The 21,328-nt window shown below is 47.3% G+C and overlaps 1 protein-coding gene across 1 annotated transcript; it reads left to right on the top strand.

Moving 5' to 3' along the window:
• Positions 1-9,051: 9,051 nt before the first annotated feature.
• Positions 9,052-18,607, top strand: LOC129326384 (olfactory receptor 51E2-like; the record flags this gene model as incomplete). The annotated part of the gene is made up of 3 exons (XM_054974541.1): positions 9,052-9,986; positions 17,642-17,655; positions 18,597-18,607. Coding segments are annotated over exons 1-3 (960 nt in total), but the record flags the coding sequence as incomplete, so codon positions are not given.
• Between the last annotated feature and the right edge of the window lie 2,721 nt (positions 18,608-21,328).

Below are 21,328 nucleotides of genomic sequence, written 5' to 3'. Positions count from 1 at the left end.
TTCACTTGCGCTCCACTTGGCTATGTAAGAAGGGGCTATGAGAACTAAGCACTGGTGAGACCCTTCCCCTCATGATCTGCCCAGGTTCACAGAATCAGCACTGCTGTCAGGTGGCCCTCAAGCCTCTGCTTAAAAACCTCCAAAGAAGGAGAGCCAAACACCTCCCAAGGAAGCCAGAGGTACCGCTCTAACTGCCAGGAAGTTCTTCCTAATATTTAGCTGAAAGCGCTTTGGATTTAATTTCAACCCGTTGGTTCTGGTCTGACCTTCTGGGGCAGTGGAAAACAACTCCGTGCCATCCTCTATGTGGCAGCCCTTCAAGTACTTGAAGATGGCTAAGAAGAGAAGTGGTGACCCCTGCGTGCCCCCCCCCCCAGTTTCAAGACGGGGGCCCTGGCAGCCCTGCTACCTCCACCACATCCAGAAGGTTTGCCCAAGGCAGGAGTAGCCCTACGCTGCCTGATTCTTTTATTTTCAAAGGCCCAGACTTGTGGCCTGAAAACATGACAGACTCTATCCATCAAAAAATTGTTCTCGCTGATGTCCTGACTTTTGAAGAACCACAGAAACTGGCAGAGTCAATGCCAAAACCTGATGAGGGCATGATTTTCCTGAATTGATTCTGGACTGTCAGATTTCCGATAGGAGAGAAAAGATACCAAGAGAACAGCTTGTTTGGAGTACTACCAAGCAAACACTGTATTGCTTTCCATGCTTGCTGTTTCCTGAAGGGAGTTAAAACAACGCCGTATCCTGACAAAAAGGAGGGGTATGCACCAATTGTGGGGGGAATGGCACAAACTGTATATTAAGTTTCCTGAACATGAAAAGAGCACAGGACGTAAAACTTGCTATTGCCAGTGGGAACAATTACAGCAATCACTTTCAGGTAGACGTGGAGTAGCCAGTGAGATTCAAAAACCAATATTAACACAAGCTACACAATGGAAAGAAATACTGGAAAGATTGGCGGACATTATGTTATTCCTTGCTTCAAGAGCTTTAGCATCCCAAGGAGAAAATAATCAAATACGTGACCTCATTCCTTGGAACTCTTGAGGTTATAGCTCATTACGACAGCATGACTCATGACCATTGGACTATTTTGTTTTATTTACAAAATAGCAAACTTGTAGGACTCTTGGGCTTGAATGTAGAATACATAGCAGTAATTTCAGAATTAAAACAAACATTTTCACAACTCATGAGATGTATGTATAGACTGAAATAGTAAACAGTCCAGTAGCACCTTTAAGAGTAACCAACTTTACTATAAGCTTTCGAGAACCACAGCTCTCTTCTTCAGATGCATCTGACAAAGAGACCTGTGCTTCTCAAAAGCTTACACTTCAATAAAGTTGGTTAGTCTTAAAGGTGCTACTGGACTGTTTACTATTTTGCTACTACAGACTAACACGGCTAACTCCTCTGGATGTATAGACTGAGAGATTGTGGTTCCGGTGTGGAGGGGATGTGTATTGCAAGTATGTACTGGGTCTGAAAAAATAATGCTTGGGCCCTGGTCACAGCCCTTGCTCAATCTGCATAGAATTAACACGTGCAAACATGCTTGGGTTGTTTTTCTCATGGGAGGGGACAAACTCTTCGGCTGAGCCGAGCTTGCCATTTTCTGTGGCTGCTGCTGTTCTAGCTCCCCCTGGCAACATCAAGCACAACTAACATGGGATGGGATGGGATTGGTGTATCATGCGGGTATCAACCCAGAGCCTCTTACCTCCCATCCCTGTCGGTTCTCCAGACCGCACAAGACCCCTAGGAGCCTCTAAGAGCTCTGGTCGTTAGTTTAAAACACCCTTGCTTCTGGGGGGAACATGTGAAATGAGGTTCACTTGAGCATCCCAAGATACTTCACAGTGTGTATTTCCACCCACTGGTCTTTTGAGCTGCTTTGAGTTTCAAGGGAGAGAGCAGGAGTCTGGTGAACTTGCCAGCTAGCTTGGCAAGTGGTAGGAAGCAGTAGGAAGAGTGGGCGGGGGGGGGGGGGATCAGCTCCTCTACTGACCCATATTTTTGGCTCAGAATGGTACTCCACACCAATGCTGGCTTCTCCCACCATCAGACGGGCGTAGGAGTTCCTCTCTTTTTTCCCCAGGAGAAAGAAACTCAAAAACTCAGAAAGGCAGAGGATTTACAATCGTAGCACAACATTCGCTTAAGCTGTGAGAAGTTTGACATAGGGAAGGCTAAGATGAGTGGTTAATTTTAAACACCCTGCTACATCGGAGATAGAAAAGTGTGCTGTAGCAGCTTACAGAAAGCACTGTGAAATATGGGGGGGGGGGGGGCGGTAACATTGCATTCCCAAGGAGAGTTTCCCCCTCCTAAGCCCATTGATGCCAATGGATTTAGAAGAGTGTAATTCTGTTCAAGATTGCAGTGCCAGTCGGTCAGTTTATCTGAGCCTTTCTTTGTCTAGTAGTTGAGTGCTTGGTTTGTGCATAGAAAAGCAGGCCTAGCTCAGGGACCTGGAAGTGACGAGCAAAGGCCATGCGAGGAGAATGCAAGGAAGGGGCGGGGGGGTCCTGGCCTCCTCCCAACCGCAGGTCCCCTCTGCTGCAATTGACCTCAGGCAGAGAAAGGCGGGGAGTTTCCCACCCCGGCTATTCCCATTGCTTTCCAGCAGTCTCCCTACACGACTTCCCGTCATCTACGCTTTCCCCTTCCCTGGAGAACGGCGGGTAGGGAACCTATCAGGCCCTTTTGCTAAGGTTTCTGGGAACATACAGAGGCCAAAGTCTGGTAGGGCACATCGCAGGCAAGAGGAAAGGCTACCTCTCCCGACAGTCATGTGAGGACATTCCAGATGGGTTATAAAAATCTGAGTAAATTTCTCAGCTATGGGGATTAGCTGGCTATAGGGAAGTGCTCCCTGGGGAAGGCAGGCGGACAAAACCCTCTGCAGAATTTAACAGATAAGAGGGGAGCTCCGACTATGATTCTGGGTAGAGAATGACCATCCAAGCACTTCTGGTGCCTGCCAGCACTCAGCCCACCCCACCCCATGAATGAGCACCATGCCTGAAACGTGGAGGCAGAGAGCAGGTTTATTTTTGACTCTGGGATGGAAAAGGGGGCCAGACCAATGGCAGAATCGGACGACGCCCTCTCTTGAAGATGTTTCCCTCTGGACAAAAATATCCCAGAGACGGAAATAGAAAGGAGTCTAAAGGCACATTAAAAATTATCATATTTATGGAGGCAGAGTCTTTCATGAGCCAGAACAGAATGTAGGAGGCAGCATTCGTTTGGGACGTTTCTGCGCATAATTTTAGAAGTATATTGTTTTATGTTTACTTTTCACTTAAAATATTTGTATGCCGTCTTTCCACCCAATTAGGGTCCTCTAGGCAGCAAACCATTAAAAGAGAACAGCCGACTTACCATACATATCAATAAAAATGACTTTTCAAAAAGTAGACACAATTAACTATAAGCCATGTCTGTGTACGGGGCTATCGGAGGAGCAAGAGCCCAAGCTCTCTTCTACACTTCGAGGCTGAGACCTTTCACACTCGTGTCTCTTGTGCTGTTTGCAGCATCTGGTGTAGCACCCCTATGATACAAAACACTTGGAATCTTTGCCTTCACCACGGTACCACTATAGGGCACTGAAAGTCGCTACAATGCACCCATGACACAGCCCTCTACTATGCACCCATAACACAAATGGATCACTTTGCTATTGACTGGACTTAGCTGCTGCACGAGGCAAAGTGGACGCTGATACAGGGTTAAGTTACCGCTTGGAAGCAGCTGAATGGTGCAGGAGGAGTTTGTGGGGAGGGAGTTCTTGACTCTTTCCCTGGCTGCCCTATACCCAAGGAAAGAGTGGCCACCCCCCTGCGGGAATGGGTGTATTGCCTGGGGAGGGGTTCTAGGTTCCTTCCTACAGTAGGAGGCTCAGAGTCCTCCGTGACACATACTGCTTGATTGCTTTTATGTTGTTTTCTAGACGGTGGGGTTTTTGTTCTGTACTATTCCTTATTAAGAGCCAGTTTGGTGTAGCGGTTAAGAGCGCAGGACTCTAATCTGGAGAGCCGGGTTTGATTCCCCACTCCTCCACTTGAAGCCAGCTGGGAGACCTTGGGCTAGTCACAGCTCTATCGGAGCTCTCTCAGCCCCACCCACCTCACAGGGTGATTGTTGTGGGGGAATAATAACACTTTGTAAACCACTCTGAGTGGGCATTAAGTTGTCCTGAAGGGCGGTATATAAATCGAATGTTATTATGTTATTATTATTATTACATTGACTTACTTTGATATCAGATTGGCTTTACTTCTGCCTCTAGAGGTGTCTAGAGAGGTAGCATACACATTTTCTGAATCAATCAGTAAAAACCACCTCCGCACTAGGCCTCCCAATTGCCCAGGCTTGGTGAGGAATTCCCAGCCACCAGTCTCCATTTCCTTCCCTCAAGAAACAGAAGAGCAGGAGGAAAAATGGCCTCCATAGTGATACTCTAGGAAATTTCACTATGGTCTTTACTATAGAGATCTGGGGAAATGCCTAGAACAGCAGGATTCGACATCCTCCCCAAACTCCACCCTTCCCAGGCGCCACCCCCCAAATCTCCCAGCATCCTCTACTTTCTCCCTCTACTCAGCTTCCCTTCCTTTGCATGTCTAGAACGGAAGCCAAAGGGCAGAGCTTGCGTCTTGGACTGGAGGTGTGACTGGAAGCATTCTAGGATTAAACTCTGACATGGAGGATCCACGTGCTTCCTTGAGTCACATTTCTTCAGACAAAGGGTGCCTTCTGTATCTCAAGCAGAACTCTTCACCAAAGGCAAGATCTATATAACCCTTCTATTGTCTACTTGAAGAAGAATCCTCAAGCAGAACTTGGAGAGAAGTTTGTGGTCTCAGGCCATTATTCTTTTAAGTTTGGAAGTCACAGTGTACATTTCTGTGGCTAACTTCCAAAGTTACCATTGCTTATTTGGCAGCACTTTCTGTCATTATCAAATCAGGTTAAGTTTTATTTGTGTTCACCAAGGCCAGCTAAAACCTAACAACCTCAAAAGGCAGGTCTAAATAAAAGTTGCATTTCCATCTAAAGACAGGCACATAAGCTGTGATGAAGTGCTTTTCGTTTAATTTTGCAAGCAGTTGAAGCAAAACAGCCGCTAATGGATTCAAATCATCTAATAAAATCTCAATTAAACATAACAGTCATATTAAATCAAGGTAGAAGTTTTCGGTGGGGGGGGGATTAAAAATATTGCTAATTAAACAAAACAGCTCTAGACAAAATGTTGTGGCCAATTATTGCCCAGTCTCTAATCTGCCCTTTCTGGGCAAAGTGATTAAGAGCCGAGCTACAAGTGATGAATGACACTTGCCTGGCACGTGAACAGACTCGCGTGTATTCCTCGCGTGTATTCCTCGCGTGTATTCCTCCTCGCGTGAACAGACTCGCGTGTATTCCTCGCGTGAATGGCAAGTGAACAGGGAGGAATACACGTGAGTCTGTTCACGTGCCAGGCGAGTGTCATTCATCACTTGTAGCTTGGCTCTAAGACTTTGCGCACAATCGGTGCATACAGAGAGTAGATGGCCAGCAGAATTCTGAAGATCCCGAACAAAGCTGAGGCGAAACATGTAGGGGTTATACAACATTAAAGAACTTTCTCTTTGCACCAGTTTCTGTTTCTTCTTCATTTTGACTTGACTTGGTGGGCCCTCCCCTTCTCCATTGATCATATCTAATGTCAGCCCTAGAATTGCTTATGTTCTGTTTCAGCATTTCCTCAACTCTGTATTGGATTCTTGCTAATGCTCAGTCTTTGTAAACTTGTATTTATTTTCTGGCAGGAGTACCTTCTGCATTTTAGTAAAGGCTGTGAAATGTTTTGCATGCGGGAAGCACTGGAAACAAGCCACCGCAGAGTATGACCTGGATATTCCTCAGCAACAGAGAGGCACGAAATGTTTGCTTTGATTACTAAAAGGCGATCTTGCGACAATGCCCTCGCAGACTCCCCAGAGTCTATCGTGCACAAAAAGGATAGACAAAAAGTACAGATTGCATGCATTTGCTTTGGGAGCAGGATTCTTCGGAGACTGCCCAGGGTCTGTTTGCAGCTGCCTGCAGCTCCCTCGTGTCAACGGAGTAGCCCAGAGGAGCTTGGCTTTGCTTGACTGAGCTTTATATACCAGCCTCCTTCCCCTTGATCAGCTGAACTGGCGACTTGCGCTGCTGGCAGGCTCTCTGGTGCTGGAAGGAAAAACTCAATGGCTGCTGGAAAATGATCCCTCCGCAACAAGGTACGGGAGGAGGCTCCTCGCCTTCTGGAATTAGGGGTGTTGCAGGCCTGGACGTGAGGGTTCTGCAATGCAGTGTCGTGTGGTTAGAATGTCGGAATCCCCGACTCTGCCACAGAAGCTCACTGGGGGACCTTGGGCCAGTCACGTACTCTCAGCCTAGCCTACCTCACAGGATTGTTGTGAGCATAAAATGAAGGAGAAGAGGATGGTGTAAGCTGCTTAACTGGGGAGAAACATGGAGTGCAAATGAAGGAAATAAATAAGTAAATACCGGATTCTTGCTTGTTGGCCGAGACCTTGAATCCTATCTCAAGAAGGATTATGGAAGACACAAAATTGTGTGCACTATGAGGAAGGTTTAATAGACCAGAAGGTAAATAATAATAATATTTGATTTATATACAGCCCCTCAGGACAACTTAACGGCCACTCAGAGTGGTTTACAAAGTATGTCATTATTATCCCCTTGACAAAACACCCTGCGAGGTGGGTGGGGCTGAGAGAGCTCTGAGAGAGCTGTGAGTGACCCCCGGTCACACAGCTGGCTTCAAGTGGAGGAGTGGGCAGTCAAACCTCGTTCTCCAGGTTAGAGTCCTGCCACTCTTAACTGCTCCACCAAAAGGGCTGGTTTGCTGTCCCCGCTTGGCCCCTAATCAAACTGGTTCTTTAGAGTTAGGGTGTGCTTGAAGAAGCATTGAGGAAAAGCCAGTTCCCCGTGTCAGAAGGAAAACAAAGCCTGATTCAGGAGCTCTGCATATAGGAAACTACTGTGGGTTCTTACTGGCCACTGCCCGTGCTGCCCCTAGCGCCACATAGCAGCCGCCTTGCCACCGCCACCCCCCAACTATTCAGAAGTTCTGCAACTTTTTCAAAAGATACCTGATTCCCCCCCAATAAAGTGCAGAATGAATGCACAGAAACACACACACTTATTTAAATATCACTTTGTCATTTTTAATTCATTTGCACTGCCCAGAGGGTACTTTTCCTCTCCAGCAACTGAACTAACTTTTCCTGTTGTTTGAAATCACAAAGCGCCAAGAATTCCTTTTACCGAAGGGAAAGGGGGTAAGCCCTGCTGCCAGGCACCTGTTGTCGACGTCATTTTGTTCTTGTTCCAGTGAAGTCTCAGTGAGCTGAGATGAAGACACCAGAACAATGTTTGTGTGTTTTGCACTCAAGTGATCAGTTATCTGTTCCCCATTTTTAATCCCCAACATCCTATAGTTGGAAGTAGACTGGAAAATTTTACCAGTCTTGGCCTGTGGACCTCCCTCAGCTTTAAATTCTTTCATTTCTTCAAAAAGTATGAGGCAGCACTCCTCACCCCTCACATTTTAGCCCTCACAGCATCCCTGTGAGGTAGGTTAGGCTCAGCAAGAACAACTGGCACAAACTCACCTAGTAAACAATATGGTCCAGTGGGAAGCAGAGCTTGGCTTTCCCCATTACTAGTCTGGCACTCTAACCGGTACACCACACGGGCTCTTTTATTAAAATAAATATATATTTAGCTAGCTGTTCTGTATGCTCACCACTGCTAACAACCACCACAAATGGGCAGGGGCTTCTTCCTTGGGACACCCCTTTCAAGGGTCTCAGGTAGCAAGTCTTAGGAGAGGTCTTTCTCTGCTAGAGATGTTGGAGAGTTTGAACTTAGAATCATAGGGTTGGAAGGGATCTCCAGGGTCATCTAGTCCAACCCCCTGCCCAAGGCAGGAGATTCACAACTACCCCACCCCCGACTGCCCCAGTGGCCCTGCTCCATGGGCGTGGAGCTTCTGGCTTATCATCTCTCCACCGGTCCAGACTTACAACAAAGAAAAAACAAAGAAAGAAGAACAATACACTTAGAAATATCTCATAAGAGACTTAAGGACATTGCTATATATTTGCTTTTCCCGGAGTGTTTTGCTACATGCAGAATGAGATTGTTGCCTGTCACTCTTTGATGTATGATTATTATGTATTGTAATATTGTAACATTGTTAATATGAATTGTGATAGAGGCTTTAGGGGTTAGCACTTTAAATGTTACAAAGTTATATATACGGAGTAGAGTATATGTTTTTCTTCCGTGGGATTCCTTTTCCCTCTTTTGCTGCGTGACTTTGTATATCGGGAGACAGGCATTGTCTGTTGCCAGGTCCCCAGATTCAGCACTGCCGTCAGATGGCCATCTAGCCTCTGCTTAAAAACCTCCAAAGAAGGAGAGCCAAACACCTCCCGAGGAAGCCTGTCCCACTGAGGGAACCACTCTAGCTGTCAGGAAGTTCTTCCTAATGTTTAGTTGAAAACTCTTTTGATTTACGTTCAAGTTGTTGGTTCTGGTCCGACCTTCTGGAGCAGCGGAAAACAACTCCGCACCATCCTCTATACGGCAGCCTTCAAGTACTTGAGGACGGTCATCCTATCCCCTCTCAGCCATCTCAGGCAGAGTAGATGATTCTGGCTTGATAGAAGGTGGCTTCCAAGCTCGTTTGTTGACAAAGGTATGTATGTGAGAAAAAGCACCCGTGCGCTCCATTTTCACCTGGCATGCATAGCCAATTGACGTAGGGATTGGGGCGTATTCTTTTCTAAACTGCACTGGTGGAGGACGAAGGAAAGGTGAGCTGGACTTTTATCTCAAGGGGTCATGGAAGAGTTTCTTGGTAACTCCCTGTGATATTCTAAAGAGCTTCATGTGATTCGATCACGTTAAGAGTAGCATTTCTTTTCCCCTTGCAGCAACACAGAAGAACGCATACCAGAATGCAACATGCCAGACCCTAACGGCACTCTCGAGGGCTTCTCATTCATCTTGGGAGGTCTGCCTGGCATGGAAGCTGCCCAGTTCTGGCTGGCCTTCCCCTTGTGCGCCATGTATGTTGTGGCGGTCGTGGGCAACTGTGCTGTGATGTTTGTTGTTAAAACAGAGCCAGCCCTCCACGTCCCCATGTATTTCTTCCTCTGCATGCTGGCAGCTGTGGACCTGGTACTTTCCACTTGCACCGTGCCCAAGCTCCTGTCCTCCTTTTGGTTTGATGCCAGGGAGATGGGCTATAAGGCCTGCCTGGCCCAGATGTTCTTCATCCACTCCCTTTCAGGAGTGGAGTCCACCATCCTCTTAGCCATGGCTGTGGACCGGTACGTGGCCATTTGCCACCCTCTGCAGCACTCGGCCGTCCTCACCAACTCTGTGACAGCAAAGATTGGTTTAGTGGCAGTAGCAAGAGGGGCCATCTTCTTCCTTCCTATGCCTTTACTGGTCAACCGCCTGCCGTTTTGCGGCTCCAAAGTCCTCACGCATTCCTACTGCGTCCAGCAAGATGTGATGCACCTTGCTTGTGGCAACAGGATGCCAAACATCGTCTATGGGCTGGCAGCCATCCTTGCGGTGATGGGCCTCGATTCCCTGCTCATCTTCACAACCTACGTGATGATCATTAAGACAGTCCTGCAGCTGCCCTCTAGGCAAGAGCGCCTGAAAGCATCCGGGACCTGCGTGGCCCACGTGTGTGCTGTCCTGGTCTTCTATGTGCCCCTGATTGGGCTCTCTGTGGTGCACCGGTTTGGGAGGGGCTTGCCTCTGCTGGTTCACGTCACAATGGGCAACGTCTACCTACTGCTACCCTCTGTACTCCACCCACTTGTCTACGCTGCCAGGACCAAAGAGATACGGAGCAGGGCCCTGAAGGCAATGAAGATCACCTGAAACAAAGGCAGCTTCCCCTCAAGGCAGCTTCCCCGTTCTCACTGCCCCTGCAAATGCCGCTGGCGCAGAGGGCAATCCAAACTCCCCTCTGTCTGGAGATCAGGGGGCAGGGCCACCAGCCATGTGACCTTTTTTACCTAGGACAATTTAAAGTTTAAAAAACTCCCCCCTTGTTCCAGCTTATCCGAAGTGACATCATTGTGCGATCCTCCTGAGTTCCACCACCTCTTTTCCCAGAAAAAAAGCCCTGTATGCAGATGGGGAAATCTGCACCTCCCTGTCCACCCTTTTTCCCAACAGTGGGTGACCTCATGTTGATTTCAAGTGGAATCCCCCCAAAGACCCAGTGCATGTTGAGGGGGGGCATGGAGCACCACTCATAAGGAAGCGACCAGAAACTCTCGGTTGATCCAGATTAAATTCTTCTTGTCCAAATGAAAGCGCGAAGGGACCTTCAGTCCGTCTCCCTGCCTAAAAGCCGGGTTTACATCCTTGGACTGGGACCGGTTTGCCCAGTCATCGTCCACAGGCCTTTGCCTCCAGAGGCAGCCACACCAGGCCCAAGAGGCCTTTCCTCTGTGCCTCTGCATCCCCTTTCCCGGGCCCTTGCTCCCTTCTGTGGGGCCTTTAACAACAGAACACAAATGACAACAATAAGGAGGGGCTCTAGATACAATACTACCTCTAACAAGGGATTCACCCTAAGAACCCACTGTAACACTACCAGGTGTATACCATCTCATTTAGTAATTAAAGTGCAAGTGCTTGATTATATCCATTCCACACAATAATTACAAAAAATCATAAATACGTAATTTCATAGTCAATATCACCAAAGTACTCAGTCCCGAATATTTTCCAGTGTATAGAGTCCCGTATTTGGTAAATACAGATTGCAACAATTCCGTTAATATTCAACACACGCAGCCAAGTGGTTGCCTGATAAATAACAAGCTTCTCACAAACTGAAGATTCCGTGGAGCAATTTCGCTCCAAATGGCTGAAAATCTCCACGTGGTTGATGAGTGGTTGGCTGGTTGATGAGTGGTTGGCAATGAGCCTGCCAGCAATTAAATTTGCTCATTTCGTACATTCTTCATCTCGGCCAAATTTCCTGAATCACGGACTGTATCTCATCCAGTATAGCTCCGTCACTCTCACAATCAATACATTTCCAGAGTGGGTGGCCTTTAACAACAACAACAACAACATTCAATTTATACACCGCCCTTCAGGATGACTTAACACCCACTCAGAGTGGTTTAGAAAGTATGTGTCAGGCTATGGGTGACAGGCTATGGCAGAGAGACCCCTGTACCATCACAGCAAGAAATCCAGGCTCGTGGTTAAATGGTTTTACTCAGAAATCAGATCATTTCCACAGATATGTCCATAGGATTACTCAGAAGCAAGGTAAGCATCTGAGCAGTAAGAACAGGTTGACAGGAATAGTGACCTGTGGGAAAATCCTTCCTCTTAACACACACATTTACTCCTTCCCCCTCCCAACAGTAAAACAGGACTTTTGGCGCGAACTCGTCCAGAGACCGTCTCACATATTTGTACTATCAAGTCGAGACTCTGAGAAAGCAAGAGATCAAAGTTGAGACATAGCAGTGCATGGGAGTGAGCAGTAGACAAGGTCAGAAGCACTCAGAGTTTCTTCAGTCCATTAGATAAGGCACCTGCAATAAGCCTGTGAAAGAAACAGTTATGGCATTGGCAATATGACATCAAGTTACAGCATGAAACATTGCTTCAGAACAACAGGTCAGCATCAGATAGTGGCATGGATGGGGCCCAGACGTGACATTATGCCATTATTATCCCCACAACAATAATTCCCCTGTGAGGTGGGTGGGGCTGAGAGAGCTCTGAGAGAGCTGTGACTGAGCCAAGGTCACCCAGCTGGCTTCAAGCGGAGGAGTGGGGAATCAAACCCGGTTCTCCAGATTAGAGTCCTTCTGCTCTTAACCACTAGTGGCTGGTGGTGCCCTGGTCCTAGCAGGCATGTTCCTAATGCACTTGTCGTGCTCCCTCACGGAGGCCGAAGCCAGTCCTGTCTCCTTCTCAGCCTCGACTGAAATGATGCTGCGCTCAGGCGGCCCCGGCCTCTCTGCCATCTTATCCCTGTGCTGACATTCCAAACAACAACATTTGGGGGCTTCTGAACTTCCCCATGGCTGCAGGAAGTCCGCTCCTCCCCACAGGGCTTGCAGGTCCCCCACCGTAACAAGGAATCACCTATTCCCTGCCTCTGCCCCCCACTGCCTATCTCCTGGCTAGTGGGGGGCACCAGAAAACGGTGGAGGCAGGCAGGCCGGGGGCACGTGCATGAGGTATGTGACCCACCCACGACGCTGGGAAACGGCAGAAGCGCCAGATTGCGCCAGATGCCGATTCTCAAAAACCAGCTCCAAACACAAGTCGGTGTCCACTGCCCCAGAGATCACTCCCCCAGTTTGGCCCCTAGGTGACCTGGCAGCCCTGCTCCCAAAGGAGGGAGCCCCCCCCCCAGCCAAGCTGACCTTGGCTTGTCTGTCTCACACTTTAATGCCAACATGCTGTGAGGGTGAACCAGAAACGCAACGCGCTTGGAGCAAAAGTCCTTGCACACAAAATAGTACCTCTTTTAAAATCTCTCCTGGGCTCATGTGGGCTTCCCCCTGCTTGTTCCACAGAGCTGGGAGGCTAGGGTTGCCAGCCTCCAGGTAGTGGCTGGAGATCTCCCAGAATTCCAACTGGTCTCCAGGCCACAGAGATCAGTTCACCTGGGGAAAATGGCTACTTTGGGGGGTGGACTCTATGGAATTACGCCATGCCAAGGTCCTTTCCCTCCCCAAACCCCACTTTCTCCAGGTTTCTCCAGGTTTCACCCCCTAGATCTCCAGGAATTTCCCAACTTGGAGCTGGCAACCCTATGGGAGACTCTAGAAGGTCAGCCAGGCTGTCCTCATGCAGGGGGTGGGGTGGGGTGGAGGAGAGTTTTCTCTGGAGCTGGGCACTAGATTGCCGCTTTGGGGTCAGGAAGCAATTTTCCCCAGGCTAATTTGGCTAGAGATCCTGACATCTTCTGGGCCTGGAGCAGGGGGGTCACTGGGTGTGTGTGTGGGGGGGGGGGGAAGCAGTTGTGAATTTCCTGCATTGTGCAGGGGGTGGACTAGATGACCCTGGAGATCCCTTCCAACCCTATGATTCTTGTGCTGCCAGGCTGGGAGACTGGGGGCAACCAGACTTTTCATGGGGCCCTTGGAGGAATCACCCCTTTATTTCATAGACAGTCATTTTTTCAACACTTGTAAATGGATTTAATCTGTAACTATGAAGGAGCCAAACTATGAGTGGTGCAAAAGGACTCATGGAAATACCACCTGCTTGCTTGGCTTTACCTGTCTGTGTCAGGCTTCACAAGGCTTGGATTCTGCCCACCCAGCCACCCCCGCCATGCCCTTCAAAGAAAGTCGGCCCGTAAAAGAAAAGAATCTGAGGCTCTTTAATTGGTAAATAGTTGCTTCAGAAATACCTGTGTTTCGAATGCTTGATTTAATTGGTTTTATTCAACTTTCAATTGTATGTTTGCATGTGGATTTTATATGAAAGACTGCTGATTGTCATTTTGGGTCAGGCATCAGCTCATTCATTCATTCATTCATTTCTACCCCATCCTCCCCATGAATGGGCTTAGGGCGGCTCACAACATCGTAAAATACAATAAATTAATCATAAACCTATAAAATCAGTAACAATCTTAAACAGTCGTTAAAAGAGTCCAGGCACCTTATCCATAGGCTAGTTAAATAGATAGTCAGGAGTTCATATATATCCATACATATGGGCATAGCACATGGCTGAGGGCAGCCCCAGAAAAAGTGGTGGTCTTAGGTGGACGGAGGGGACACCTGCTGGCACTCAGCCAAAGGCCCAATGGAACATTTCTACTTTAAAAACGCCCTGCAGAACTGTATCAGGTCCCGCAGGGCCCGGATCTCCAGCGGGAGAGCATTCCACCAGGCTGGGGCCAGGGCAGAAAAGGCCCTGGCCCTGGTCGAGGCCAGACGGATGACCTTCAGGCCGGGGACCACCAGGAGTTGCTTGTCTGCAGAGCTCAACGCCCCCTGCAGGGGACACAAAGGGAGAGGCGGTCCCACAGGTATGCCGGTCCCAATCCGTGAAGGGCTTTAAACACAGCTTGGGACAGTCTTCCAAGGGGGGCACGTCTGCTCGGCTTGCAGAAGGTCCTGGGTTCATCTCCAGTATCTCCATCAAAAGTTCAGGGCAACTGAAGGCTTCCTCCACCTGAGACCTGGAGAGCTGCTCCCAGGCAAAGGAGACACTGCTGACCTTGACAGATCATCTGACTTGGTCGAAGGCAATTGCCTGTGCTTCTGGTCATGTGACTGGGGTGGTCCAAAAACTATTTGGGGGTACAGAATTTTTTGCAACTGCATCATTCAATCAAACAGGAATTGGGAATTCACAACTAATTCCAGTTGTGTATGTTTTCCATGATTGTTTCAAATGTTAGTATTTTTCCTGAAATACATTCAAAGCACAGCGCCAGGCCAGTTCCTCAGGCCTTCTGTAAATACCTGTTTTTTGTGGAATCTTTTTTTAAGAAATCCTGCTGCTGCCAAACGGGAAGGCCACGCTCCGCCGTGTCCTGGTTTCTGATGCTATCCAGGCACGGAAACATTCCTCGTCCTTTGCTAGAGCACAAAAGTTACTCTTGCCATAAAATGAAAAGCGGTGATTTTAATACCCTCAAAAGCTGTAACATTGTCTCAGTCTAAATGTTATGTTTCACTGGGATTTTATTAGATGATCTGGATCCATTAACGATTAAGGGTGTTTTGCCTTCAGCAGCTTATAAAAGTAGAACAAACTCACTTAATCACAATCCGTAACTTTGCTTGGCTTTCTCTTTAGAATGAAACACAACTTTTATGCAACTGTACATTTTGATGCTGCTACATTTCACCATGCCTTTTGTCAATCACACACACAACACACACACAAAATAACTTGGCCTACTTTGGGAATAGCAGAGAGGACTATCAAATAAGCAAAGATTACTTTGGGAGTTCAGCCCCAGATATGTACATTCACGCCATCAAAACCTTTTTAATGGTCATTATATGTTGAGATGATCACTCAAAGTTCTGCTAAAGGACCTTCTCCAATTAGATTGCTGAAGGATGATGTTGTAGATTTTGTTGTAGTGAGTTGAGCTTGAAATACATAAACACAGCTTTGAACAGCGATTGCACAGTTGCTCATCTTTTACAGCTTATGTTAAATAGACTCCATAGTTTTATCGTTTGGAAATATCATAGCTTATTTGAAGAATGCATTGCTTGCAGTGACTGTGTCTTGTTATCTAGACTGATATCAACCCCCAACCATGGCCATTTCCACATGTCTTACCTGCCTGCGGAACATCGTGCGGAAGACCCAGAAGATAGTGTCTTCCCGCGCAAAATTGCACCATTTTTCCTGAGTTTTCCAGGTAGTCTTGCCAGTTTGGTGCAGTGGTTAAGAGCACAGGACTCTAATCTGGAGAGCCGGGTTTGATTCCCCGCTCCTCCGCTTGAAGCCAGACGGGTGACCTTGGGCTACTCACAGCTCTATCGGAGCTCTCTCAGCCCCACCCACCTCACAGGGTGTTTTGTTGTGGGGATAATAGTAACATACTTTGTAAACTGCTCTGAGTTGGAATTAAGTTGTCCTGAAGGGTGGTATATAAATCGAATGTTATTATTATTATTATTATTCTCATGATGTGACCAAAGTAGATAGCCTCAGTTTTGTCATTTTAGCTTCTAGGTAGAATTCTGGCTTGATCTGATCTAGCACCCACTTATTTGTCTTTTTGGCCGTCCGCGGTATCTGCAAAGCACCGTATTTCAAATGAATCAGTTTTCTTCCTGTCCGCTTTCTCCGCTGTCCAACTTTCACATCCGACCAAGTAGCTTTTTGTCTAACTAGGTTCTGCCAACTCCAGCCTCAATATTTTGGAGGTCTCAAGAACTACTAAGGGAAGAGGAAAGGGGGAAAGAAGAGTTCCATGAATGTCCCTGTGTTGCATGTCATAGAATTCAAATTATTGTGAATATCATATAATGTGAAAACGAGATAATTCTGATTTTTAAAAGCATGCACTAAATTGCAGTAGGTGACCAAATACAGTAAGACGGGTTTATCTTCATAGCACCTAATGCAGGCTGTGGGACTAAATGGGCCTCTGGTTTGATCCAACAGACGCGTCTTTGAAATCTCTCTGTTTTATATTTAAAGTTACCATTAGCTTTCTAGAAATCACACAAATGTGCAAAGCACTGTGGGAACTTTATAGTAAAACCGTGTGTGTGTGTGTGTGTGTGTGTTACGTGCCGTCATGTCACCTCCAACTTATGGTGGCCCAATGAATGAAACCTCCAAAACACCCAGTAAGATCATATAATCAATCAACTCATATAATCATGTCTGAAGAAGGGAGAGCCCTGACTCTCAAAAGCTGGTACCCTGAAAATCACTGGACACAAATCCTGCTGTTCTACTGCAGACCAACATGGCTACCCACCTAAACCATCCATATAATCAAACTACTTAATTAAAAAAAAACCAAGGGACAATTGAGCTTAAATCTGCTCAATTAGGATTCACACACAGGTTTGTTATTGTCAGTCCTGCGCTCAGTAAGGAGTGGATCTGGCCGGTTCACTGCCAAAAGTAAATTTCCTCTGTTCATCTGCCTCATGCATTGGATAAAGTGGGCTCTAGATCACAAAAAATTTATATTACAATACCTTTCTTAATCTTCCAGCTACTCTTTCCCTGACACAGACATTGGGCACTGAAAGAGGCAAGACTGGAAACAGTTTTGGTTTTTTTTCTGGTCCTTTATTACACCTACATGGTATAACAAGGTAAACAATTGCCTTTCTCTGTTGGAACAGTTTCAAGACACTTTCCCGGATCTGTTTGGTCTTCACCCCATAAACAATAGGGTTGAGCATGGGAGGTGTAAGCAAGTACAGGTTGGCCATAAGGATGTGGACATGGGAGGCAATGCTGTGGGCCCCAAAGCGGTGTGTGTAGAAAGTAAACAATGCCGGAACGTATGTGATAAGGATTGCACAAATATGGGAAGTGCAAGTGCTGAAGGCTTTGCTCCGTGCATCCTTGGAGGACAAGCCTACAACAGCTCGGAGTATCATAAAGTAAGACATGGAAATGCAGAAGATGTCAAACCCTCCAATCACCGAGACCACCATTAAACCATAGATGGCGTCGATCCGGATGTTGGCACAGGCTAATTTTACCACCGCCATGTGATCACAGTAGGTGTGAGCAATGACATTTGTGTGGCAGAACGGCAACCTTCTGACCAAGAAGGGGAAGGGTAGCATCAACACAGCTCCTCGGAGAAAGGTGGCCAGGCCAATCCTGGCAATGACAGAGTTGGTCAAGATGGTGGTGTACCTTAGAGGGTAACAGATGGCGACAAATCGGTCCAGGGCCATGAGCATGAGGACGCCAGACTCCATCCCGGTGAGAGCGTGGATGAAGAACATCTGGGCCAGGCAGGAGTTGAGGTCAATCTTGTTTAGCTTGAACCATAAGATGACAATCATTTTAGGTACCACGCTGTTGATGATAAGGATGTCAGTGACCGAAATCATGCTGAGAAAGTAGTACATGGGCCTGTGAAGAGCTTCCTCTGTCCAGATGAGGTAGAGGAGGCCGCAGTTCCCCACCATGGCAGTGAGATACATGGAGCAAAAGGGGAGGGAGATCCAGACGTGGGCGGCTTCAAGGCCCGGGATCCCGTTCAGGATGAAGAAGGTGAAGGCGCCCTCGGTGTGGTTAGATGCCACCATGATGAGCAGCCAAAAGTCACGTCCTTTGGTAAGGTGGCATCCTGCCCCTGAGTGCGGAGAAAAACACAACCCAAAGCAACCATGAGATGATTTGCAACAGTACTTTCTGAATCACACAGATCAAGGGTCAAACATAGTAGAAAGCCACAAATATGAGCCACAAATGTCCCTTAATGATATAGTGCCTCTTTGGAGCAATAATGAAAAAGTCGCACGTGAAGGGCTGCTGGTGTCTTATACCGAGACCCTCTTTGGCAGAGTGGGGGATACTACACAAAGGATATTAGTGTGTTCTGGTTGTGATTTGCTTGTTCAGGATGGACCAGAGAGCAATCTCCCCACTTTGGCAAATAGACAGATGTGGAAAAGTGAACAATATGGCAGTTCAACAGACCGATACTCATAGCTACATGCCTCCAGCTACCACTCGGTCTATTGTCTACAGCCAAGCCTTACGTTACAACCGTATCTGCTCCAATGCTCTCGACCGAGACTCACACTTAAGAGATTTACAACAAGCATTTTTGAGACTACAGTACCCACCAAATGAAGTGAAGAAACAAATCAACAGGGCCAGACTAGTACCCAGAAACAGTCTGCTCCAGGACAAACCTAAAGGAACTAACAACAGAACACCACTGGTTGTCACCTACAGCTCCCAGCTCAAACCCATCCAACGTATCATCAGTGAGCTACAACCCATCCTGGAAAATGATACCTCTCTCTCAGAAGCCCTGGGTGGAAGACCTTTCCTTGCCTACAGACAGCCCCCCAACCTTAAACGACTTCTCACTCACAACCATGAATCGGCCAGCAGAGTCACCAGCACAGGTACCAGGCCCTGCAACAGACCCAGATGCCAGCTCTGCCCCTATATCTACACAGGGAATACAATTACAGGACCCAATGGCACCAACTGCACTGTCTCTGGCTCTTACAGCTGCTCATCCTCCAATGTGATATATGCCCTCATGTGCCAACAATGTCCATCTGCTCTGTACATTGGACAAACCAGCCAACCTCTGCGCAAAAGAATAAATGGACACAAATCTGACATTAGAAATGGCAACGTCCAGAAACCAGTGGGAGAACACTTCAATCTACCAGGACATTCCACCAAAGACTTAAAGGTCGCTGTGGTTCAACAGAAACCTTTCAAAAACAAAATCCAACGGGAGGCTGCTGAATTGGAATTCATATGCAAATTTGACTCTGTCAAGCTGGGACTGAATAGGGACTATGAATGGTTATCACATTATCACAGGCAACAGATTTCCTTTACAGAGGCGTGGTCTGGGGGAGCCCAGTGGCGCCTGGCGTGGGCTTTCGGGGACCACAGTTCTCTTTGTCAGACGCATCTGGCGGGGAGAGCTGTGGTTATCGAAGGCTTATACTACATAGGAATTGGATGGTCTAGCTGTTTTACTGCTGCAAACTAACACGGCAAACTCCTTTGAAGCCTCACCCAAGCCAACTGACCCCCACGCCAAAAGGAGATGTTTACATTTACTAGCAAAGGAATCTTTTGGTTGCACCCTCCCTCTCCCCCCCTAACTGCATCTTCTCTCTCCTCCCCTCCTCCCCCCTCCTCTTCTATATTTGACCAGTTTCTGTATCATGCATCTGACGAAGAGAACTTGATTCTTGAAAGCTTATGCTACAATAAAATTGGTTAGTCTTAAAGGTGCTACTGGACTCTTTTTGACAGTTCTCTATGCAATTCATACACACAAATTATAAGCAACACAAGGTTAGCAAAAGCCATGTTTGAAGTTATTTACTAACAGGGTTAAAAAGAGTCCAGTAGCACCTTTAAGACTAACCAACTTTATTGTAGCATAAGCTTTCGAGAATCACAGTTCTCTTCGTCAGATGCATGGAGGGCAAGAAAAAACTGGTCAGATATATAGGTGGAGAGGGGAGGGGGGAGTAGGTGCAATCAGTAGCTTCTGATATGGAGATCAGTTTGCTTCTGAGTAGATGCAAAGTAGGCAGAGTAGATGCAAACAGCAGCTTCTGATATGGAGATCAGTTTGCTTCTGTTAAGGAAGTCAGTTACTTCTGATAATGAGATAACCATTCATAGTCTCTATTCAATCCCATATGTAAATTTGACTCAGTCAAACTGGGATTGAATAGAGACTATCAATGGTTATCTCATTATCAGAAGTAACTGACTTCCTTAACAGAAGTAAACTGATCTCCATATCAGAAGCTACTGTTTGCATCTACTCCGCCCTCCCCTCTCCACCTATATATCTGACCAGTTTCTTCTTGCCCTCCATGCATCTGACAAAGAGAACTGTGATTCTCGAAAGCTTATGCTACAATAAAGTTGGTTAGTCTTAAAGGTGCTACTGGACTCTTTTTGATTTTGCTACTACAGACTAACACGGCTAACTCCTCTGCTAACAGGGTTGACTCACCAAGAACTGGAATGCACCACTGTCTTCATTCATGTTAGTGGCTGTGAGTCAAGCACATCATTTGGATTATTTATGCTGCCTCCCCACAAACCTTCCTCCTCCCAGTCGTTCAGTTTCCTCAAGGCCCCAACTCCCCAGATCTCCGGTCCAGTGCTGGGAAGGAGTTCCCCAGGGGGAAGCAGGAGGCTAAAGAGAGGCATTTTTCAACTAGCTATTTTTGCAGACTCTGCTGGGAATTCTGGGATGGCTGTGTGGAACCGTTGCCAGCTGACAAGGAAAAACTGGCCTGGGTCTGTGCTTGTGCTGTGAATAAGCTTGACCTGCAGAATTCAGCAGGGGACCCATTCCTTGGCATGGCGATTAATATCATCCGCATATCAAGCGGTGAGAAAGGCACAGCTACACACGACAGAGGAAAAGGTGGCAGTCCTGGAAGACCTCAGTCCGTACCTAGAGGCCATTTAGCCTGCTGTTTTTTCAGACAAAGTATTATTTGATGTATTGTCGAAGGCTTTCACGGCCGGAGAACGATGGTTGTTGTGGGTTTTCCGGGCTGTATTGCCGTGGTCTTGGCATTGTAGTTCCTGACGTTTCGCCAGCAGCTGTGGCTGGCATCTTCAGAGGTGTAGCACCAAAAGACAGAGATCTCTCAGTGTGAGAGATTATTTCTTACCCTCGTGTATTATTTCTTACCCTCGTGTACATGTTCAGCGTCCTTTGAAAACTCAGACTCTTGGCCCACTCAGACCAGTCTCATCTTCTTGATGGGGTTGCCAGCTCAGGATTGGGATCTTCCTGGAAATTTGGGGGTACAGCCCAGGGAGCACAGAGTTCGAGGAGAAGGATTTCAGTGGGGCATAAGGCCGGAGTTCTTCCCCAAAGCATCCATGTTCTCCAGGGGAGGAATTGATCTCTGTAGTCTGAAGATCAGTTGTAATCCCAGGAGATGTGCAGTCCCCTCCCGAAAGCAGCTCTCTCGCGGCTCAAGCCAAGGAAGGCCTTACCCGCCAGCAGCCACCCCAGGGCCTCGAAGAG

The sequence above is a fragment of the Eublepharis macularius genome, chromosome 3, assembly GCF_028583425.1.
Source record: "Eublepharis macularius isolate TG4126 chromosome 3, MPM_Emac_v1.0, whole genome shotgun sequence".
In the NCBI taxonomy this organism is placed as follows: domain Eukaryota; kingdom Metazoa; phylum Chordata; class Lepidosauria; order Squamata; family Eublepharidae; genus Eublepharis; species Eublepharis macularius.
Note: the sequence above shows the minus strand (reverse complement) of the source record. Positions and strands in the feature narration are given on the sequence as shown.